This window comes from Manis pentadactyla, chromosome 7 (genome assembly GCF_030020395.1).
Source record: "Manis pentadactyla isolate mManPen7 chromosome 7, mManPen7.hap1, whole genome shotgun sequence".
Taxonomy (NCBI): Eukaryota; Metazoa; Chordata; class Mammalia; order Pholidota; family Manidae; genus Manis; species Manis pentadactyla.
The window spans coordinates 58,248,604-58,273,814 of record NC_080025.1 but is presented as its reverse complement, the minus strand read 5'-3'; the positions used below and the strand labels follow the sequence as shown (position 1 = coordinate 58,273,814).

The 25,211-nt window shown below is 39.5% G+C and overlaps 1 protein-coding gene across 8 annotated transcripts in view; it reads right to left on the bottom strand.

Moving 5' to 3' along the window:
* Positions 1–22,644, bottom strand: part of SRPK2 (SRSF protein kinase 2) — a 299,738-nt gene extending 277,094 nt beyond the window's left edge. For 2 of the 8 annotated variants that reach the window (XM_057504422.1, XM_036892368.2), the window contains exons 1-2: positions 22,503–22,644; positions 21,924–21,978 (exon numbers count right to left, since the gene is read on the bottom strand). In XM_057504422.1, coding sequence (XP_057360405.1) covers positions 21,924–21,978; positions 22,503–22,629 — 182 coding nt within the window. In that variant the 5' untranslated portion in view covers positions 22,630–22,644. Of the gene's footprint in view, positions 1–21,923; positions 21,979–22,065; positions 22,180–22,502 lie in introns of those variants that run through there. The other 6 variants (XM_057504418.1, XM_057504419.1, XM_057504420.1 and 3 more) reach the window with 6 other exon arrangements.
* Between the last annotated feature and the right edge of the window lie 2,567 nt (positions 22,645–25,211).

Below are 25,211 nucleotides of genomic sequence, written 5' to 3'. Positions count from 1 at the left end.
TTGCCCTTGTCTAGCTTGGATTAACACATAGTCTACAGGCACACACCTGATCATCTACATTTGCTCTCTTACAACACTAAACTATGTTTTCTACCTTTATCTTGTATCTACCTACCACTTCAGCATTTTATTAAAAATAATAATAATAGAGAGAAATGTGGTATCCACATATAAATCAAGTATAAAAATCAAATGAATATTCATATTTGAACTGACTGTTTATAGTTCATAATGCATGAGCAAAACCAAAAGTTTCTGTGATGACTGCCCTTGTACTGTTCACCATGTAACTTATTCACTATGTAAGAATTTGTTCTCCATGTAAGAACTTGTTCGTTATGCTTCAGAAGATTGGAGACTGACGAAAATTAGGCTTGGGGTGGATTAATGACTGTGCATTGAGTATTGACTCCCCTATACAGAATTTTATTGTCGTTAACAACCATTTGATTAATAAATATGAGAGATGTCCTCACACACACACAAAAAAAGTGCACACTTCCAATTGTAAAATAAATAAGTGACCGGGATGTAATGTATAGCATAAGGAATATAGTCAAAATATTGTAACAGCTTGGTATGGTGATAGCTGGTACCTAGAATTCTCATGTATATAAATGTTGAATCACTGTGTTGTACACCTGAAACTAATGTAATACTGTGTGTCAACTACCCTTCAATAAAAAATAATTATCTACAAAAGAAAAAAAAAAAAGCTATCCTTACTGAGCTTAAGCTTAGAATTCAAAAAAATTTAAGGTTCCAAAACAACTTGAAGAATGTATGATACGGTATCACTCAATTATTGCCGGCCATGTACAAGTATTCTAAGCTCTTTCCATAGGTATCAAATTAACCCTCACAGCATTTTCATGAAGTATGAACAACAGTAGTTTCTTAATTAGGGTGATTTTGATATCCTTTCCCCATACCCCAAAGGCCCAAGGACATTTGGCAATGTCTGGAAAAATTTTCATCATCAGGCTTCATACACTGTGACTGGAGCATATAGTACCAGAGTCAAGAAATCCTATCTATAATCATTCTCTATTTTTTTGATGAAAACAAGTTCAGAGAGATTGATTTTTGCCCAATTCATGTCACACAAGAAGTGGCAAAGGTACAATTTAATCCCAGGTCTAATACCACAATCTGTAATAACCATGATTTATGTAAGCTATAATTATAATAAAGTAAAATGTTGGAATTAAAAAATATATACCACTAATAATAGCATTAAAATATTAAATATTTACAGATGAATCTGACAAAAGATGTACAAAACCTGTACACTGAAAACTACATGATGATGTTGAAATTAAAAACAACCTAAATGAACATAGGAATATATTGTGCTCATGGACTGAATACTCAATGTTTTTAAGATGTTAATTCTCCCCAAATTTATCTATAGAGCTAAGGCAATCCCAACCAAAATAAACAGTTTTTGGTAGAAACTGACAAGTTTGTTCTAAAATTCATAGAGAAATACAAAAAATCTAGAGTAACCGAAAAAACTTTGAAAAATAACAAATCTGGGGCATTTACATCATCTGACTTCAAGAGTTATTATTAAAGCTACAGTAATCAACACACAGTGTGGCATGGCACCAAGGACAGAAAGATCAGCAAAATAGAGTCAAGTCCAGAAACAGACATATATATGGTCAATTTTTGAGAGATGCAAAAGCATTTCAAAGGAGAAAGGATAGTCTTCTCTATAAAAAGTGCTGGAAAAATCAGATATCCATTCATTAAAAAAAGAAAAGTAAGAAAGAAAGAAAAGAACTTTGATCCACAAAGTTAACTTATGTTTGATGCACAAAAATTAGCTCAAAATAGGAAAAGCAAAAGCTATATAAACACTACATAAAAACTGTAAGACATGTACAAGAAACACAGGAAGACTATCCTTGGGAGATTGGCTTGGACAAAGATCGCTTAGAATCAGTACAAAAAGCAAGCGAATAGAAAATTTTAGTAAACTGGACTTCACCAAAACTAAGAACTTGTTCTTCAAAAGGTTGTCAAGAAACTGAAAAAACAGGCCATCGTATGGGAAAAAATATTTGTAAATCACATAGCTGATAAAGCATTTGTACCCAGAATACATATAAGAACTCTATAAGCTCAATAAGCAAAAACCCAGTGTTTTGTTTCAATTGTGAAAAGATTTAAGTAGACACCTAACTAAAGAAAATCTAGGATGGCAAATAAGCACATGAAAAGATGCTCAACAGCATAAGTCACTAGAAAATGCATATTATAACCATGAGATACCACACCCATTAGAATGCCAAAATATCAAAGACTGGCCATGCTGAGGGGTGGCAGAGATGCAGAGGAACTGACACTCTTAAGCATAGCTGGTGGGAAGAAAAAAAACGGTACAGCCAGTTTGGGAAACATTTTGGCAATCCTAAATAGTTAAAGATGCACCTATTTTAGGATCAGTTGTCTCACAGCTATTTCCCCAAGAGAATGAAAGCATACGTCCAAATACAGACCTATACACAAATGTTCATCACTGCTTCTTTGTGCAAGGCCAAAACATGGGTGGAAATAAATGTTCATTAACAAATAACAAATATAAACAAATCATAGTATATTCATACAATGGCATCCTACTCAGCATAAAAAGGAAGGAAATACTGACATACTCAACAAGATGGATAAATCTCAAAATAATTATGCTGAGTGAAATAAGCCAGACATAAAAGGATACATCCTTATATGGCTTATCTATATAAATTTTAGGAAATGCAAACTAATCTACATGGTAGAAGATCAGTGGTTGTCTAATAAACTGGGTGGGAACACAGGGCAGGATAGAAGGGAAGGATTAAAAAAAAAATGGTACAAAACAACTTGTGGGGGTAACAGATATGTTTATAACCAAGATTATAGTGATGGTTTCCCAGGTGTATTCATGTATCAAAAACCTACCAAATGTGTGCAGTTCATTGTGTGTCAATTATATCCCAATAAAGTTAAAAATACAAAAAAAAAGTATGCAAATGATCTAGAAGGAAATACAGACAAAAATGAAAACAGTATTAAGAATGTGGTTTTGTTTTCAGTATCTTCATTTTTTAAATACGCCAACTAAAGAAAATGTGTGTCATTTATTTTAATAGCATGTAATTTCAAAAGGGTTTGCAGTAGTTTATAGTAGAAGTAGAAATAATAAAACCCTAAACAAGACAGTGACACTGTAACAAATAAGAATTTGAGAAAAAGATTTTAACAGATGATTGTAAAAAAAGTCATCTATAAAATTTACTTTTTTTCTGAAGTATAGCAAATTTTAATTCATCAAAATATCAGGTAATGATTATGCTGATAGACAGTGACTGCAATGGGAGGTGAGGACTTGATAATATGGGTGAATGTTGAAACTGCATGTTTTTCATGTGAAACCTTCCTAAGACTGTATATCAATGATACTTAAATAAAATATTTTTCAGGTACTATCACTTTGCATTTCTAAAATTTAACACTAATTTTTCATCCTCTTTTTCACCCTCTTTATCTTCATCAGCAGTTTTGTTTCCATTTTCAAATTCTTTCTTTTCCTACTGCCTATTGTCCTAAGTCCAAAGTCTCAACAATTCATTTCTGGAATGAGGCTGAATGCATATTAATCGCTGTAACAGCCTCCTACTTTACCTCACTAACCTTAAACTGCTTATCATTCCAATGCATTCTAAACAACTCCTTTGGAAACGGCTTTCCCAGGGTCCCTTTCCTGAAGAAGAATCTTAACATTGCTATCCTACTAACAAAAGTCAAAGCTCAAACAGGAAATCTAGACTTCCCATTAACTCTCATCCCAGCCACTCCACTTGTGTCCCACCTCTCACCACCCACCCTGGACCCATGCAGTCTGGACTCAGCATCTCTAGGGGTATGGCCAAGGAAGTTTTTAGCCCAGATGAATCTTACACACAGTAAGATTTGAAAACCTACCAGTATAAGAAAGGGACTTTCAGAATATAAATTTTACCTACCTCCTAGGTCTCATCTCTCAACACTGTCCCACAAAGACATTAAATTCTAGACATACCAAATTATTTGAGGGACCCATCTTGCTCTCTCTTGACTCCATGCCTCTCTATACAGGCTGCTCTTTTCCCACTGCAATGTCAGATTTCCCCTTGTCCTACCACTTCCCTCCCACACAGTACCCACATACCCAATGATGGATTTGACCTGGATGTGGAAAAGCAGATAAGCTTCAAGTAAATAAGGAAAGGGGAAGGAGGGATAATGAAATGAATACATAAAAGTATAGAATTGGTAAGGAGTAGACAGAGTCCAAAAAAGGTGAAAGAATCAATTGCTGGGCTGGGGTCCAAATACAAATGGCATTAAAAAAATGTGTAACCAGGCAGTCTTTGCTAAGGGACCTGAAAAACAGTTTCTCCAAGCCCAAGCCTGCTCTCAAGGGCCTTCAGGGTAGAATGTGTTCACAAGTTAATAAACACAAGACTGTAGACAAGGAGTGAGAGAGATGGTTCAAGAAGGCAGGAAGAAGTGTGTGAGGAGATCTTGGATGCCAAGTGTGTTTTAACAGCTACTGTAAAATGGCAAACATGAGTGAAGTCAGTGATTATTACAATGACACAATATTTTAGCAGTTACCTGAGTCCTAAAAATGGGAGGTAAAGGCCAGAAAACCTGTATGAATTTATGTGTTCAGTTGTCAAGCACTCTACCAGAACTGAGGCTCTTTGAGGAAAGAACCCTTATCCACCTTTCAGTTCATACATACATTTGTTGACTTGCTATCATGAATGCACTTCCATTTTAACACTTTGTTTCAAGACTCTATTTAATTGGATTATCAAACGCTGGTTATGAGTGTTCCATTTTTCCCACAAACCTATAGTTGTTAGTTTACAATGTCATGTCCTTCTGTTTTTCAGTAACATTCTTACCAGAGTTTGGCAAACTTTTTCTGCAAAAAGCCAGACAGAAAATAATTTAGGCTTTACAAGCAATATGGCCTGTGGGGTAACACAAAAAAGCATACAGACAATAGGTGAACAAATGAATGTGACTGTGTTTCAATAAAACTTTATTTATGGATACTAAAATTGGAATTTCATATAAATTTCTTATGTCACAAAAAAATTCTTTTGAATTTTCTCATTCATTTAAGAACATAAAAGCCATCTTACCTCACAGGCCATACAAACACAGGTATCTGTTTGTTGCACTTGGCCACCTAGTCAGTTTGTAGACATGTTCTACACCCTAACTTAAAGGTTCAACTGTACAACCTTTCCATTATTTCATATTGCTACAATACCACAATTAACTTTATGTGCAAACCTTTCTGCTCAGCCCCAGTTGAGACACAGACTTTGGATAATGAACAATCAGGCATTCTTTTGACTTAAACTATTTTCATTTCAACCATATTTACACTTAAAAAAGAAAAAAAAACCTTGCTTATCTAGTTTCTGATTAAAAATATGAGGGAAGGAAAAGGAGATTTTAAGTAGTTGTGTAAATGGAACAAAGAACAATGACAACTCTTATACTGATGTCAGAGTTAAAAGAATCCATTATGGTGAATATCTCAACTCTTAGTTTCTCTCCCAGATTCAAAAACTAGCTAAAAATTAAACAGTAACTTTTAAGTTTGATGAGACAGTCTGAACTCGTTCTCACATTTTAAAGAAATGCACATGATCAGACTAAAGAAATGAATACCATGACCAAGTATATTGCAAGAAATGAGAAAATACTATATTATATATACTAAGGAAAAACATTCTATTACTCAGACATAAAAAAGAAAGTAATCCTGTCGAAAGACAAATACTGCATGATTCCATTTATATAAGGCATCTAAAGTTGTTCAACTCTTAGAAACAGAAAGTAAATGGTGGTTGCCAGAGGCAGGGGGAGGGAGAGAAGGGGAGTGGTTTAGTGAGTATAGAGTTTCAGTTTTGTAAGATGTAAAAGTTCTAAGGTTGTGCTACACAATGATATGCATATAAGTTCACGCTACCACAGTGTACCCTTTCAATGGTCTAGGTGGTAAATTTTATGTTGTGTTTTCTTACCACTATAAAAAAAAAGTGAGTATGTATAAATATTTCTTATAGATCACAGAAAACTGGCTCTAAAGCAAACCTGACACAAATTTTTCTAAAACTATTTTGTAAGTATTAAAATATTTACAATGACCTTTACAAATAGGTATCCATAATATTTTGCTATTGAAACTTTCTATTAAATATTTCATGAAATAAGCTGTCTGGGAACCTTCACAAAGATATTTTACTACAAATATATTTTACCAATACTCTGTAGGTTGTGCCTATTTGTACTTTTCTACTGTAGCACACAACAGTGCAATAAATCTTGTATTCATAATAGTACTTAGTGAAAAAATGTTTAATAAAACTCTAGTTTCTAGTGTGTACAGAGTGTCAATTTGGGATGATGAAAAACTCCTGGAGATAGATGGTAGTTATGACTGCAGAATAATGTACTGAATGGTATGTACACTTAAAATGGTTACTTTTATGTTATGTGTAATAAAAATAAACTCTGGTTTCAGTAAGAATTAACAGGAGGTTTTATGTGTGCCATTTGCAATAGTTTATAATCACTATTAAGAAAATTGCATCATAATTGGAAATTTTCATTGAAAACAGAAGTTTAGAAAAACATTTTCAAATTGGTCCATACAAATAACATACAACATACTAACATTAATGAGACTGTAACTGGCAAACTTAATAGATCACTAGTTGGTACAGAATAGTTTGAAGTATTTTCTTACCAAACTAGTTCTGTACAACCAGGTGATATTTTTAAAAAGAAGAAGTTTTATTTAAACAAACATTGTTTGAACTTGCCAAGAACACATAAAGTAAGGGTGGGGGGCATAATCAATAATAGTAGCATTGAATTACAACCATACCTTAATATTCTATATAAGGGATCTTTCATAAATATACATGTGAAAGTCCTAGAGCCAAGTACTGACTAAAGCTCAACAAAGAAATAGATACAAGCAGTAAGAAAAATCTTTAAGTTACTATTTATCAAGTAACACCTGACCTAATATGCGCAGGCATTAAGCTAACTACACCATATGAATTCCTGTTTAATCCTCCTGGTAACCCCATGAGAGCAATACCTTAAGTAACCCCATTTTACAAGTGAGGAAACTGAGGCACAAATGGGTTAAACAACATGCCCAAGATTATCTAGTTACTAAGCAGCAGGACTGGGATAAGAAGCCCAGAAGACCGTCACCAAGGCCCACACCACTTTAAAGTTTATAGAGCCTCACAAGTGTCATGTTCTTGCCATTACCTTCAGACCTCACTGGGAAGCAGAATGCAGTTTTATGACCCCTAGGTTCCCTAGAGGAAACAGAGGTTCAGGGAGGATAAGCCACATCCTCAGAGTCCCCTAGAGAGCAATCAGCAGAGCTGGGTCTGGAACCCAAGTCTTGCGACTCCTCACCCAGGGCCTTTCCTCCTCAAAGTACCTGACCTGTGTAGTGGTTTTTAAATTTATTCACAAATTATTTATATGCCTCTACTCAAAGGTAGAACCTCAACTTTCCCCTCAGTAACTCACTTCCAACAAATAAAATGTGGCAGAAGTGATAGATGGGAGACTTCCCAGACTAGGTCTTTATAAAAAGCACTGCAGCCTTTCCCCTCGTGCTCTCAGATCATCACTCTGGATGAAGCCAGCTGATGTGCCGTGAGGACACTCAAGGACAGGTCCACACGAGGAATTGAGGTCTCTTGCCAACAGCCATGTAAGCAAGCCAGCTTGGAAGCAGCTCCTCCAGGCCCAGCCAACCTTGAAATGACTGCAACCCACCCAGTTATGCGGCTTCCAAATTCCTAACCCTCAAACACTGTGCAACAATAAACGTCTGTTGTACTAAGCTACTATGGGTTGGTGGGTTTTTTTGTTTTATTGAGGTAAAACTGACAAAATTATAAGATATTTTAAGTACAATCATGGTGCTTAAGCCATTATGTTTTAAAGTAATTTGTTACACAGCTAATACAACCAGGAAGGAAAAATCACACACTTATCTCACTAACACCTTGTCATCAAAATTAACACCAAAGAAGAGTGCAGGCTCTGCAGGCAACCTTTTTTTTTTTTTGGCATCATTAATATACAATTACATGAGCAACACTATGCTTACTAGACTCCCCCCCCATTATCAAGTCCCCACCACATACCCGATTACAGTCACTGTCCATCAGCGTAGTAAGATGCTATAGAATCACTACTTGTCTTCTCTGTGTAACACTGCCTCCCCCGTGACCCCACCCACCTGCCAACATTATGTGTGTTAATTGTAATGCCCCTTTTTCCCCTTATTCCTCTCTTCCCACCCACCCTCCCCAGTCCCTTTCCCTTTGGTAACTGTTAGTCCATTCTTGGGTTCTGTGAATCTGCTGCTGTTTTGTTCCTTCAGTTTTTGCTTTGTTCTTGTACTCCACAGATGAGTGAAATCATTTGGTACTTGTCTTTCTCCACCTGGCTTATTTCACTGAGCATAATAACCTCTAGCTCCATCCATGTTGTTGCAAATGGTAGGATTTGTTTTCTTCTTAGGGCTGATTAATATTCCATTGTGTATATGTACCACATCTTCTTTGTCCATTCATCTACTGATGGACACTTAGTTTGCTTCCATTTCTTGGCTATTGTAAATAGTAATGTGATAAACATAGGTGTGTATATGTCTTTCTGAAACTGGGATCCTGCACTCTTAGGGTAAATTCCTAAGAGTGGAATACCTGGGTCAAATGGTATTTCTATTTTGAGTTTTTTGAGGAACCTCCATACTGCTTTCCACAATGGTTGAACTAATTTACATTTCCACCTGCAGTGTAGGAGGGTTCCCCTTTCTCCACATCCTTGCCAACATTTGTTGTTGTTTGTCTTTTGGATGGTGGCCATCCTAACTGGTATGAGGTGGTATCTCATTGTGGTTTTAATTTGCATTTGTCTGATGATTAGGGATGTGTAGCATCTTTTCATGTGCCTATTGGCCATCTGAATTCTTCTTTGTAGAAGTGTCTGTTCAGATCCTCTGCCCATTTTTTAATTGGATTATTTGCTTTTTGTTTGTTAAGGTGCATGAGCTCTTTATATATTTTGGACGTCAACCCCTTATTGGATATGTCATTTATGAATATATTCTCCCATACTGTAGGATGTCTTTTTATTCTACTGATGGTGTGTCCTTTGCCATACAGAAGCTTTTTAGTTTAATATAGTCCCACTTGTTCACTTTTGCTTTTGTTTCCCTTGCCCAGGGAGATATGTTCATGAAGAAGTTGCTCATGTTTATGTCCAAGAGAGTTTTGCCTATGTTTTCTTCTAAGAGTTTTATGATTTCATGACTTACATTCAAGTTTTTGATCCATTTTGAGTTTACTTTTGTGTATGGGGTTAGACAATGATCCAGTTTCAGTCTCTTACATGTAGCTGTCCAGTTTTGCCAACACAAGCTGTTGAAGAGGCTGTCATTTTCCCATAGGCCACCTCTTAACAGAAGCTGTGTGACCTGAACTACGAGGCAATTTCTGAGACTCAGTTTAGTCGTCTATCATAGGACAGATAATAGCCTCATTTTAAATACCCTCCCCATTTTACAATAATCTTCCATTTACCTTACCTCTTAGAGTCACTAGGAGAACTACACGGAAGAATTTATCCAGTACTTGGCAGTGTCTGCCATGCAGTGAAGGGTCAGTAAATGTTCAGTTACTGATCTTATTTATTTACCCTGCCCTTCACTAGCAGCCTCCCCCAGACTTCTAACCATGCTTTAAACATGCCCAGTTCTTGGTAGGGAGTGCCTCCGTGACTAACCACCTCAGTGGTCCCACAGCCTTTGTTACTGTCTTCATTTACTTTGTTTACTCCTCTGCTACACACAACACTCACTTAAACCGTCCCCTCCTTTGGCTTCCAGAGAATGACTGATAATAAGAACATGATTCTCTTCTGGTCTCTGCCACTGCAGCCATTCCTTCTCTCTCTACCCATTCAAAATGTAGGTTATCCTCAAAGTCTTCTAGTTGGTCCTCTTAATTCTCATAGAGCCTCAATAATGACTTTTGGGTGAACAACCCTGACTCCTCCATGTATTACAGCCTCTCCTTCTCCTCTCAGTCACAGATCCCAATTTCCTCAGCTCAAGAGCCCCATATAAATGTCTCACATCCTCAAATCTGAATTTACTTACCCCTTACTTCTTTCCCCTTCTCTCCCAGGCCCAGCCCTGCTTCTCCTCCTGAGGTCTTTAACACACCAAAATCTTCAAAGACAATGAGACACCATAAGTCATGTCAAAATCCTCCCCCTTATGCTTTTAACAAGCGTATAAGGCACTGTGCTGGGTGCCAGGAATACACTGCCCCAGGACAGGAACTCACCGTCTAGCATGCTGCTGACCAACTCCAAGGTCGCCCTAATTCCACCTGGGCAGACTATTTCCATCCCCTCCTTCCCATTCCTGCCACAATTACCCATCCACTCGCACCTCGACCACTAGTAACATGCCGAAATTTCTCTCCAAATCATCCGTCTCTGCCCTGCCTCAATCCTTCCTCCACACAGCTGTCTGTTACCTTTCTCAAACAGGTGATCATGCAACTCGGCTCCTTAATAATTTGCAATGGCTCCCACTACTAACAGAGAAAGTCAGAATTTCCCACCACCACCTCACAGGTGCTTTGATTCTTCACTCAAATCACCTCCTACATTCTGCTGTACACTCCACCTGAACGCTGAGACATTCGGAACATGTGACTCTCCCTGACATTCACACCTGCTCACCAGCTCTTCCCTCAGACTGTTATGAGCCATCCGAAAACTCTTGGTTTGTCCTCAGAACTGACCCTTCCTTTATTTTACAAGGCACAATGCCTGCACCTCTATTTGCTATCAATCCCTCCCACTTTCTATTACTGTCAGTTGTTTATTTGCCTGTCCCTCTGAGTAGGTCATAAATCCCTGGCTGCCACTAACTAATTGACTTGGCAATCTTGAGTAAGTCATTGCATTATCTGAGGTTCAATTTTCTCATCAGTGAAATGAAGGGGTTAAATGAACTGTTAAGGAACTCTCAACGGCAAACTTCCATAAGGATGAGTCTTATCTTTGAAAAACGCAACACAACACAGCTGTTCAGTTTGGACTTGACAGTGAGACAGGGGTTCTGAACCCCAGCTCTACAACCTACCAGCTCACAACAAGGGGCCTGCTGCTTAACATTTCTGTGCCTCAGTTCCTCATGTGTGAAATGAGAATAGTGTTATGTGTTAGAATTCTTGTAGTTTAATTTTTTAACAGCAGCTTTATTCAGATATAATTCACAGATCATATAATTCACCCATTTAAAGTATATAATTCAGTGCCTTTTAATATATTCAGAGTTGTGCAACTATCACACAATCAATTTTAGAATATTTTCATCACCTCAAAAAGAAACTCATAAATATCAACGATCGCACCCCATTTCTCCCCTCCGTCTTAGGCAACCACTATTGTACTTTCAATCTCTATGGATATCCTAAAAATTTTGTTACAAATGGAATAATATAAAATGTGGTCATTTAGATTGGCTTCTTTCATTTGGCATGTTTTCAAGGCACAGATGGAGTATGTACTACCTTCTCTTTATTGATGAATAATAGTCCACTGTGCAGATATATACTACTACATTTTGTTTAATCCATTCATCAGTTGACAGACATTTGGGTTGTTTCCACCTGGCAACTATAATGCTGCTCGTTCAGCTTTAACAGAAAATTCAGTGCAACCTGGCCTAAACGAGTAACTGAAAATCCAGCAGAGAGCCTTCGATTCAGACAGTCAGGTTGGTGAAATATCATCAACAGGGCTGAGTTTCTCTCCCCCACCAGGCTAGGCTATGTTCACAGTTCATTTTATGGATCTGCCTAGTGACAAAATGGCTTCAGTAATTCCATTTCACTTCAACTCACAGTGAAGCCAACATGAAAAAGCAAACGCCCCGGGATCAGCTCTGGGTGCACTCTCTAACCAGGGCCCATGAGTGGAAAGCACAAACAGAAAACAGGCCACGCTCAGGGAAGGGACCCAAAAGACTCAAAGCAAAAATAGAGGACAGATGATGAGATGTGATCCCTGTACAAAAATCGAGGCCTGTTTCCAGTAGGAGAAATGGATTCTGGACAGCTAAAAATTGCAAAAGCCCAATTTAAGGTTGTTGTAAGAATTAAACATGATAAATTAATATGACACACTTAGTTGTATGCCCCACAAAGTACTTAATAAATCTTAGCTGCTTTATTAGCTATTATTTGTATTAGATGAGCCACATGAAATTTGATGAAATTTGACATTTAAGGGGAAAAAAGCCTATTTCATATAGCTCAACGTCAAGTATACTCAGCTTAAAATTAAGGCAAGTGCAACCTGTATTTGCTTTTTCATAGTGAAATGTTAAGACTGCCTCTGTACCGAAAACAAAGAATGAGGCTTATTTTCAAAATTTTTAAAACTTTAGGTTATAGAGTTAAGAATCTCTATTTGAAGAAGCATTTCTCTGGTCTTGTGGAAAACATAAGAGCAAAGTGCAGAGAAGGGCAGCTCTGAGACCAGCAGTGCTGCAAAGCCCTTCCTATGCAAAAGCAACACTATAGTTCAGGCCTGACATCCACCTGGATCCCTTTGTAGCCTAAGTTCCCAATGCAGTCAATAATAAATCCTTTCATGGGAAAACATTTTGATTTTTTAATATAATCTAACAGGAAACTAGAATTCCCTTTGCAAAAAACAGTTTCTCAGTCTTGCCTAAAATACGTTTACTTCATAAAATAAGGGATATCAAATGTTTCCCTCTGGGACTCTCCCTAAACATGATTAAAACATAAAAAATAAATTTAAGAAACTACTACTGGGATCACCCCTTCCTTTTATCATGTTAGTCTCCTCCCTGTACTGTTGCCAATGTGAAACGTCTGAATAAAATTGCTTCATGAAACGTAAGTGGAAAAGAGATTTCTAAATTAATGAAAATTTATTTGTGAATTTAAATGTATTGTAATTAACTTAAAAATTAAATATCATAAACATCTGACTATTCCATCCATATCTCTAAAATTTATATATTCACTTGTATAAATTTTTTCTTCTCATTAGGTAGTTAGGGGATTTACAGTCATGGCTGTCAATATATTCAGGTATATAAGGTATCTCACAGTGCAAACTCAATCTGAAATGTTCCCTTAAGAGCCACACACAACAAAATAAATCACCCCCACCAAAACAAAGTAGAGAGAGAAAGGTCTCTGGTTAGTAACCGTCCACAGGAATTAGCCTACCACCACTCAGATGCGACATTACACTGTGTTATCTGTAACCTTGGCTGATGATGTTCCTGGAAGCAAAGCAGGTTCTAAGCTTAAAAACCTGGCAACTGCAGGTAGTAACTTTTTTCTTTTTTTGAGAAATACAAGATTTGGTGTCAAAAAGATGGCTGTCCTATTAGACCTCTAACACAAACAGAGCAAGACAAAAAAAAGATATCTTTAATCTTTAGTGATCAACACAAATGATGAGACACTGATAGGTAAATTCTTTATAAGTTGTCAAGATTTTTTTTAAAAAGGGAGAAAAAACTAACTCCTGAAATATGAAGGCCTTGAATGATGAATTAACAAATCTAATGAAATTTTCTCAAATCTCATTTGCCTTGGACATCTCTGTTTCAGTTACTCATCCTCTTTAAAATGGTCTTCTTTAGCTTCATTTCCTTTATTTTGCCAATACACATTTTCTAAGTTTCAAGTCCCAGGCCTTTCTCTCCACTCTCTTCCCTTCAGTAAAAGGCCCTGCTGTCCTATCATCCTCAATTGAGTACCGTTAAGTCCCAGCCTCCACCTGCCTACAACCCCTATTAAAGTACCTCATTTTGGATATCTGTCAATTTAAATTCAGTGTGCCTAAATGAAAATCTGTTTACCATCTCCAAACAACTTCTCCCAACTTTACTATTTTTATTAAGTGTAACATTTTCAGTCAAACTTAAAATTCTGTCATTTTTTACTGCTTTTCCTCTTCAAGTCCCATAATTAGCTAGGTCTAGTCCTGTTGACTCTTCTTTAATAGAGCTTTCCAAAAATCGGGAGGCTTAAAAACTCTTTGACTCAATATTTCCATTTTGAAGATTCCAGATAGTCTAAGAAAATCTGAAATGCAGACAAAAATATTATAATGCCTGAAAACAGGAAACATTTGTCTAGCAACAGAGAAATATAAGCAAATTAAATAATTACTTACAATGTTACAGTCATTAATAATTGGTTATGAAAAGTTTTAAAGGACATTAAAAATGCTATGACAAAATGTTAAATAAGGAACGCAGGATACAAAGTCATATATGAGGTGGTGAAGCAAATAAAAACACTGGGATTTTTAAAAAGACTAGAAAGAAATGTATCAAAATATTAACAATGTTCTATCTGCATGTATCTTGCTGGATAGTGACAATATGAGTCACTTTGTTTTAATTTCTACAGTTTCCAGATATGGTATATATCTCTAAAATGAAGGGAAAAAGTAATTTTTTGAAATGTTTACAATTCAATACTTGTCAGGTCTCCCTAAATTAATCTGAAAAGACAGTATTATCTCAAACCAAGTGGCAAAAAAAAAAGACTAGGAGACAGACTTGGAAATAGGATCCTTATAAATAACTCAAGAACAGCCAAAAAAATTCTGAAAAACTACAGTAACAAGGTGTGTATGGGGGTTGTGGAGACCCCTTGCACTACCAAAAACTAAAATGTATTCAAAACTACAGCAGTTGAAACAACATGAAACTAGAGCAGAAACAGAGAGGGCAACACACTCAATAGTCAAGTGTATGTGGAAATGTGATAGAGCCTGGAAAGGGATAGATCATTTATTTAAAAAGTTAAGATGGCAACAAAACCCTAATAACCACAGCCAGCCTTTGCTGCATACTTAGCACAGGCCACAATCCTTGGGGTCAGATGTTTTGCATTTGAGTTTTTTGGATTTTCCAAAGAAAGTATGGTCATATATCATGTGTCACGTAACATTCCAACAAGGTGTGGGAGCATGTTTAATAACAAGTGACCTACAGCCTTCTGTCTCACAGGAAGAAGTCAGCCTCCTTCTGCCCAAAGCAAACCTGTGCTCTGATCCCATCCCTTCCTGTCAACTCAGGGCTTTTGCTCCAAATATCCCTTTTTGCCACTATTTTCAAACTCTCTGTTCTAGTTTATTGCCACCTGCTTACTTTTTTGGGGAAGAGGGGGAGACTTCTCAAGAACCACACCCTCTCCCTACCTTTTCTCTTTTACACAAAGAAAGCTTATTCAACCAATAGTCTTTTAAAAAGAAAAAGACTATGCTGTCACTGCGTCCACTCATGGAGCTGTCATGTTCACTGCTGCCCGAGAACCCCGTGCTGAGACTGCTCCAGCTCTGGCCGCCAATGGCATCCCAATGGCCAAAATCAAAGGCCAACATTAGGGCTCATCTCCATTGAACTTTTTTGCAGACTGTGACTCTGTTGGCCATTCCCTTTTTGAAATGCTTTATTTCCTTGGTTTCTATGACTGAACTTTCTCCTGGTTCCATCTCTCTGGCTTCTCCTTTACCAACACTGCCCGTGACTGTCTCTTCACATTCAACACTTTCAGGCAGTTGCCACCAATAGCTACTCCCGAAAACTGACAATTTAACATCTAACCAGAGTGAAGGCTGTCATTAGCTTTTCCCAAAGCTGCTCTGTATTCCCTATTTTCAGGAATGGCACCACCACCCACAAAATTGAGCTAGTTCAGAAACCTGGGATTTAACCTAGACACCCCCTCCCCATTAAACTGGATACTAAATCTAGTGATCTACTCCCTTAATACCCATCAGTCTCCTGAAGCCTCCTAATGGATCTCCTAGCCTCTAGGACATTCTCCACACAGTTGCTACAGTAATCTTTCTACAACTCTCAATCTATGCCTTTTAAGAGCTCCCCGACCCCTGTCAACGTCCTCAGAGCAACAAGCTCCACTCACTGCTCACCACACCCTGCACCCCAGCCTCACCTACCTGCTCAACATTCCAGGAATACAAGCATGTCATTCTACACTTCCACATGTTTATACCACCTGCAGTGCTGCTTCTGCCTGCAAGGCCATCACTGTGCCCCTCTTACTTACTTGGGAAATTATTATTGGCTCTTCAGGATCCAGCTTGGCACAGTTTTGTGAATCTACTAAAAACTATTGATTTATACATTTTAATCATATGGTATGTACATTATATCTCAATTTTCCATAAGAAAAAAGACATTGCAACCCAGTATTTTTTTTTTAATGGGCAAAAGACAAACCAGGCACTTCACAAAATAGTAAATTCAAGTGACCAGTAAACATATAAGATGCTCAATACCATCACTCAGAGAAGTGCAAATTAAAACCACAATAAGGTAGCAACACATACCCAGAAGAGCTAAAAGTAAAAAGAATGACATTCTCAAATGTGGCAAAGATGTGGAGTAACTGGAGCTGCCATACATTAAGTAGATCAATCAAAACTATTGCATAAAACTGCTAAAAAATATATATTTCTGCAATTGCTACTAACACTAAGCCTACACCTATTCTATAACCTAGCAATTCCACTCCTGGGGCAAATCCACAAGAGGAATGAGTTCAAATGTCCAGAAAAGAACATGTATAAGAATGTTTACAGTTGCTTTATGCATAATGACCAAACAATGAAGAAAAACATATTCCAGCAGAACACGTAACCATAGTATCTCATTTGCTGGGACGCTGCAAGCAGTAAACATGAACTACCAGCAATGCGGTACCTGCAAGAACACAGACAAGCCTCCCAGGTGCAGTGCTGATGAAAGGCTGGCCACAAGAGTGTATTCTGTGGTTCCTTTACACCGAGTTCAAATTCATGACAGCTATCAGCAAAGTGGTTATCACCAGATGGCAGGGTACAAATGGGGGAGAGGCTTGAGGAACCTTCCTGGATATTAGAAGGGTCACCAAGAGCACACACAGATCACAGATATCGTGGTGCAGAGGCAAAAAAAAAAAAAGAGAGAGACAGACATCAAGAGATCAAGTCGTTAAGTTGATGGAAAGTCAAAATACAAACCTAAGTCCTCCGGCAACCATACTCTTGTGTATTTCCTACAGAAATAGAAGCATAGTCACATAAAAACCTGTACCTGTATGTTCAGAGGCTTTATTTGTATGAATCGAAAACTAGAAATCACCCAAATGTTCTTCAACAGGTGAATGAATAAACAAGCAGTGGTATATGCACACTATGAACTACTACTCAGCAATAAAAATGAGCTACCAACATGCCCAATAACATGGACGAGTCTCAAAGGCACTATGCTGAATGAAAAAGTGAATCTCAAAAGGTTGTATATTGCACAATTGCATTTATACAACATTCTCAAAGTGGCGGCTAAATTACTGTGATAGGGAACAGATCGGTGCTTGCCAGGGGCTAGGGTTAGGGGATGGAATGATTATTAAAGGATAACAAGAGGAGGATTTTTATTGTGATCAAACAGTTCTGTGTCCTAACTGTGGTGATGATTACACTAACAGAATGGTAACATTTGGTAGAAACACACACAGAATCCATGTAAAAACTGGTGAAATCCCACTTAAGTTAACAGTATTGTGCCAATGTCAATTTTCTGCTTTGACAATGTTCTGCAGTTATTATGTACAAATCACCACTGGGGCAAGCTGGATGAAGGGTACACTGGGAACTCTTTACTATTTTGCCAATTTCTTATGAGTCATATTATTTCAAAACAAAGTTTTAATTAAAGAAAGAGTTAAAAAGTAATTTATAGTCAAAAGTGAAAAGAACCCAAATGTCCATCAATGGATGAATGGATAAATAACATTGTGTATCAACACAGTGAAACATTTGGCTACAACATGGATGAACCTTAAACACATTATGGTAAGTGAAAGAAAATCAGACTCAAGACCACATATTGCATAACGTTTCTATGAAATATCCGTAACAGGTAAATTCATAAAGACAGAAAAACTAGTGGTTGCTGAGGGCAGGGGAGAATGGGGAGTGACTGCTAAACAAGTATGGGGTTTCCTTTTTGGGGTGAAGAAAATGTTCTGGAATAAGATAGTGTTGGTGTATAACTTTGTGAATATACTAAAAACTAGCAAATTATATACTTTAAAAGATGTATGTTATGTGAATGATGTCTCAATAAAAATGTTACCTGTGGGGAAAAAATGACTAAGTAAAAAGGATCCTTAGAAATTTTCATACATGCTCCAAAGCAAAAATCTAACCCAAGCTATGGGACTTAGTTCTTAAAACTCCTGATTGTATGACGCTATAGTCCTTCGCTGCTGCCTTTCACTCACAAAGAAATACAATTAATAATTAGCAAATTAAACTCACTAGAACAGTCTAATGAGATTAAAATCTTGACTCAGCTAAGTAGACAAATCTTAATCATATTCCTGACAACTACAAATTCCAGTTCAGAGGCTTTATTTGTATTAATCAAAAACTAGAAACCACCCAAATGTTCTAGAAATGGTGATAGTAACAATGTCTCCCTCACAGGGTTTTAAATGAAAATGTAGCCTGTAGGACCTGGCTCAGATCATAAAAGCTCACAGAACTGTACCAAACTAAAATGAATGAAGAGCCAGCTTGCATATATACAAGTGGTAATGACAAAGGCAGATCATATTACATCAAGCCAAGCCTAGGTAGTCACATAATTCAAGTTTGTTGGATGGACATTGTATTAATATTGTATTAATAGAGTTTAAAATTACACCTATTACTCTTTTCTCCTCTGGAGAATTAATCAAAAAAGCAAAAACACTGAGCATCAAGAGACCTGATTCCTGGCCAAACTAGACTAACTGTATGACTTAACCCATCAGAGCTGCCTGTAAAATCAGGAATATTCCAAGATTACCAGTCTCCTGAAGTCCCCTCTACCATGCTTCTCTCCAGCACCACTCCTTGCACTCTGAGCCAGGTCACCATGGTTTCCACATACTGTAGAAGGTCAGCTTCCAGTTTCTCCCCTGCCCACCACAATCCATTCTCCACACTGGCAGCCAGTACTTTCTAAAACAGCAATCAGATCCTGTCATTCCCATGCATAAGCCTCCCAATGGCCTATGGGGTAAGACCCTACCCACTCCGATCCTCCCCATCTCACCATCCTCTTCAGTAGCACTCCAGCTGCCCTGACCTTTGGGTTCCTCCAACATTCCTAGCCCATTCCTCCCCAGGGCCTTTGCCATACTCCCATCTCCTCCTCTTCATTCCAGCCTCTGTTCAAATGTCACCTCTTCAGAGAGCTGAGTGTGGGGACTCTGGTCCTAGGCTGCCTAGATTCAACTTAACAGCTAGACGTGATACTTATGCTGTGTCCCTATTTCCTGATCAGTGAAATGGTGACAGTAACAATGTCTACCTCACAGGGTTTTAACAAAGGGTAAACGCATGTAACGGGACATGACTGGCAGGGTTCAAATGTCATCTATCATTATTACTTAATGGAACCCCATCTGAAATTCTCTCCCTACACCTTAGCACTCTCTGAAATTGTCATCTCTGCCATCCCCATTGAGGTTCTCACCACACTCCTATAGAACCTAAGCTTCATGAGGAGCTTTGTCTTGTTCAAAGCTCTTTCACCAGCTCCTAGGAAAGGTATGCAAGTACTTGTCGAATACATGAATAAATAAATCCTATCAAGCATTTCTTTAAAATAATGTCTTGATTCAAAGAATTAAATGAAAAATGACTGTCTCAATCAAACAAACACTTAAGTAATTGGACTGGTCTGTTCTTCCTAATTACCCTGCAGACTAACCAGCTCATTTAGTCATTGGCTGGGGATTTGTCCCTCAAATTTTATCACATAAACACAACAGAGAATAGAAGAAATTGACTGATTACTCTGTGAGAGTAAAGTTGAATATTTTGGATTTACATTAATTCTTTATAAACATACCACATAAATCCAAACTGCAGCACAACAACAAAGGCTCTTGGACATTAAAATATGAAAATATGAAACACACAATAACTAAAATTTATTAGTTTTATACATGTATGTTAATTCTATATGTGTATTTTATATATACATGTATGCATGTATAGTTGAACTGAACTAAAATGCATGTATGTATGCATGTATATACAAAATACACATATCATATATGTATATGCATATATATATATATATATATATATATATGTAAGTATACGCACACACACAGCCATCCTCCAAACTGGGAGCATGCTTTCTTCAACTCCTTTTTATGTTTCTTAACATAATGGGCTATGTGAAAATTAGTGCTTTGAAACTGAAATGTTGTGATTAAAACCCAATACTCAGGACCCTAAACATTACAGTTCTCCTTACTTATGGGCTAACTTTCATCGTTCAACAAAGGAAATCCCAAATTTAAGGTTCTGGCTGACTTGAAAGCATTAATTTTTTGGAGCATCTATAACTATACATCTACCAAATATCCATTCCATATTAATGTTGTAAGACTCCAATAGCCAATGTTTACCCACTAGTTGCCTCAAGTCTTTAATAAGTACTTTTCTCTCACTCGAAAATTAAGATTGTGTCGCTACCACATTTTGTGAAATCCTGAAAACGCTGTCAAGTTATATTCCGTTTTGAATGAACCAAAGTCCTGTCATGACATTCCACCCCATTAGTAATGGCTTAAATAGGCAGTTTTCATAGATGCCACTAATGAGTGAAATTCGCTAGGCAAAGACCAAAGCAGACAGAAAGGAAGACAGCCTAGGAATGCTGCAGGATAGCCCCCGAAAGGAAACGGACCAACCCAAATGCTTCGTGATTTTATTTAAAGATGATCGTGGACTATCATTCCACACAGTACCTAAATACCACGGAGTGTCTTTTGCTAAAAGTAAGAGCGAAGCCACAAAGCTAGCGGAAGGAATAAAGATGTTGAACGCTAGCTCATGTTTAGAAATGAAGAAAGAAGGATCAGGAAAGACGCGGCGGCGCTCTGCGGGACGGGAGCCGCTCCCCAGGAACGGCTCCCACTCCGGTCCGCGGCCAGCGGCCCGCACGTTTCAGTACCGCCCCCCTAGTCCCCACGTCGCCGGCACCAGCAAAGCCCGGGGAGCGGAGCCGGGGACGCCCGCGCACACGCCCACCGCGGCCGCGCCGCCGAGGGACGCTCCGCCCGGGCAGAAAGTTTCGAATAAAAACCCGAGCACCGAAATGCACAGGTCTCGGCGCTGAACTCGCGCCAGGAACACGCCCGGGCCAAACCGCTGGACAACCAGCTCGGGTTTTTAGCAGAGGCCGCGGGGCGGACCGGGAAGAAGAGGCGACACTCATACTCACTCACACACAGTCCCGCACACTCGGCTCCTCGTCCTCTCCGCCCGGTGCCCAGGTGTGAGCGACGCAGCAGCCTCACGCCCGCACTCGGCGCGGCGAAACCCGGGAGTCGGCGGTCAGCGCCCCTCCCCGGAAGGGCCCGCGACCCCCCGGCCAGCTGGGCGCGCAGGAGGGGTGTGCACGCCGGCGCCTCCCCGCCCGCCCCCGACGGCCTCGGCGACGGGCCCACGGGACTCGGGGTGCCCGGCGGGCCGGCCGCGAGCTCACCCGCGCCCCTCCCCCCGGGCCGCCCGCGGGGCGCGCGGGAGGAGAGCGCCGGCGTCCCCGGGGAGCAGTCAGCACGCCCGCCCGCCCGCCGGTCCTGGGAATACGAGCAACTTTCCCCTGCGCGGTCGCGGGCTGCCCCCGGCCGGGCGGGGGCGGGAGCCCGGGGGCCAGCGCAGCGTGGACTCACTTTTTCGGATGTTTCTCTCTTTTCGGCCTCCGCTTTCGGGCCTGAATGGCCAGCACTGGGGAAGGAGAAGACACATTAACGGTCGGGCCGGCCTTCCCCGGGAACGCGTGGCGGGGAGGGACGGCCGCCGCGGGCCACTCACCTTTCCGGGAGCTCATCCCGACGCGGCGGAAGCGGGGCGGGGGGCTTCGCGGCGACGACGCGGGAGCCGAGCCGAGCCGGGCTGCAGCCTCCACTCGCTCCGCCAGCCGGGAGGAGGCGGGAACCGCGCCTGCGCCGCCGCAGCAGCAGCCGCTCCCCCGGGGGACCCGGCGAGATCCGCCCCCGGTCGGCCCCGCCCCCTCCCCGCCCCCACCGCTGGAGGGTCGAGACCCCCGCGCCCGGCCCTGCAGCGCACCCACCCTTCTGAGCCACCTGTGCAGAAGTGACCCCCGCGCGACCACCGCCCACGGCCTTCCCACCCAGTGCGGCCGGGGCCGCCGCCTCTTGCGCCCCCACTGCTGCCCAGGCCTCCCGCCTCTCCCGGACACCCGGCACGCGCGACCCTCCCTCCGCAGCCACAGCCTCTACCCTACGCACCCCTGCCGGTCGCGCCGCCGGCCTCTCCATGCGCCCTTCCTTGGCCCGCGCCGCCGCGGGTCTCACACCACCTCTCTTCACGCGGCCTCTTCTCCCCCTTTGCTCCTCTACATCCTTGCATCCCCATGTGCGACGCTTCCTCCTCTCCGGCGGGTGTGGAAAGGGCACAAGTCCAAGAGCTGGGAAACCTGGGTCCTTCATTGCTGTGTGACCTTGGAAAAGTCACCTTAAACTCTCCCCTTTACCTACCCTACAGAATGGCTTGAGTTTAATAAAGGAAAAGATGCAGACAGCATGGAAAGTAGGATGAAGCTTTTGCACATGAGTTAAAAGCACAGTTCAACAAATACCACGTGTATTTGTTATACACAACAATCCCACCAAGTAGTTATTTTCTCCATCTTAACGAGGAACTGGTCTTAAAGAGGTCTCACAGTTTACCCAGCAATGAGTCCAATTTAGGCCTAGTTGACTCCAGATCCTTTCCACATATTATGCTTTCTAATAAAGATGTGATACAAGTTGCTGGTGAGACAGAATGATTAACTGCTGTGTTCCCTTGATAATTTAAATAATTACAATATTTTTGAAAGACATTCATCTGACCATTACTCTCTTTGGTTAGACAACTATTCTTAACTGATCAAAGTAGCTAACCTTATTCTAAAGCTGCTAAACCCAACAGAAAAGAAAGCAGTGTTTAAAGAATTTTGTAGTTTTTCAACATTTTATTTTCAAAAATATCAAACCAAATGAGAAAAATATAACGAACACCATATTAACCCATATTCGCCCATTTTTAACATTTCACCACGTTTGCTTTCCCTCCGTGTGTGTGCGACTGCGCCCGCGTTTTGGGGGGAAGGAGAGGAGTAATTGTTTTGTTTTTGCTGAATCATCTGAGATTTTTGCAGACATTCTTACCCTTTACCTCTAAATAATTTAGTTTAAATATCTAAGAACAGATATTCTCCTACATAATCAGAATTTCATTATCAATCCAAGAAAAATTTAATGTTAATAAAATACTAATATATGTAGCATATATTCAAATTTTCAAAATGTCCTTGTTAGCTATTTTTCCAATCCAGGATACAATCAAGGATCATGGTTTGCATTTAGTTACCAGGTCTTTCAAATCTCCTTTAGTCTACAATACTCCCTGGTTCTGTTTTTTTCTTTTATAACACTGACCTTCTTGAAAAACCCAATTCTGTTTTCTAGACTGTGCCTCCATTTGCCTATGTCCCCTATTAGATTCAAATTAACTAATTTTGTCAGGTACACTCTATTGGATGGTGGTGTGTCTGTCTTGTAGGTCACATCAAGAAGGATTATGAAGTCAGTTTGTTCCACTGATGTAATTTTTCATGGAAAATAAGTTTTGACAAGGATGTAGAGACATTAGACTCCTCATACACTGCTGGTGGGGATGTAAAATGATGCAATCACTATGGAAAACAATCCCACAGTTCCTCAGAAAACTAAACAGAATTATCAACAATTACACTCCTAGGTCTATATCCAGAAGAATTAAAAACAGGTACTCAAACAAATCCATGTATACAAATGTTCGGAGCAGCACTAATCACAGTAGCCAAAAGGTTAGAAACAACCCAAATAGCCATCAACATGAATAGATAAACAGATTGTGGTACAGACACACAATGAAATATTTTTCAGACATAAAAAGGAATAAAGTATTGACATATGCTACAGTGTGGATGAACTTCAAAAGCATTATGTCAAGTGAAAGAAGTCAGACACAAAAGATCATATAGTGTGTGATTCCATATATACTAAACATCCAAAATGGAGAGAAGTGAGGAGCAACTGCTTCATGGGTGCAGGGTTTTATTTTATAGTGAGGAAAATGTTTTAGAGCTAGATAGAGGTGGTGGTTGCAAACAATGTAAATGTACTAAAGCCACTGATTTGTGCACTCAAAAATGATTAACTCCTTGTTATGTGTTTCACCTCAATTAAAAAAAAATCTGTGGGGTAATGCTGTGAGATTGTGTGTTTCCTTCCCCAAGAATCTCTCACTCTGGGTTAGCATCTGTTGATGATGTTTGCCTGAATCAGTAATTAAAATAGTGGTTGTAGAATAATGATATTGTAATCCTAGGTTTCTCACTGTTCCATCTGTGTTAATCAGAGGATATTCTTGTGTAAGAAGGAGCTTTCATTTCTCTTGCCACTCCTTTGTTTTCTGTTTTTTTGGGGGTTGTTATTTGTTTTTGGTATCAATATTGACAGTAATTACTATCACTTTGATTTCTGATTCTTAATTGTTCCAAAATTGACCACGGAAGACAGTTTCCACTTGCAGGATCCTTTGGACATGTCGCAATCCATTTTTGAGCACCTCTTTACTTTCTGGCAAAGATTTTTCCAGGAATCCTTGTGCTTTTCTCTAACAGTCTCAGAACCAGTCATTTCTCCAGTCCTGGTTCCTTGAGAAGGTAATTAGAAGCTTTGAAGCCAAAGAAATCTTGAATTTGAAACCAGTTTCTTATACTATTTTTAACAGCCCTGTTAATATATAATTCACATACATACAATTCACCCATTTAAAGTTCAAAATTCAATGGGCTTTCGTATATTCACATTGTTGTGCAAACACCACTAAATCTAATTTTAAGACATTTTTGTCACTCCTAAAAGAAACTCCATAGCATTAGCCCCAAACCTCCCCTTGCCCAAGCT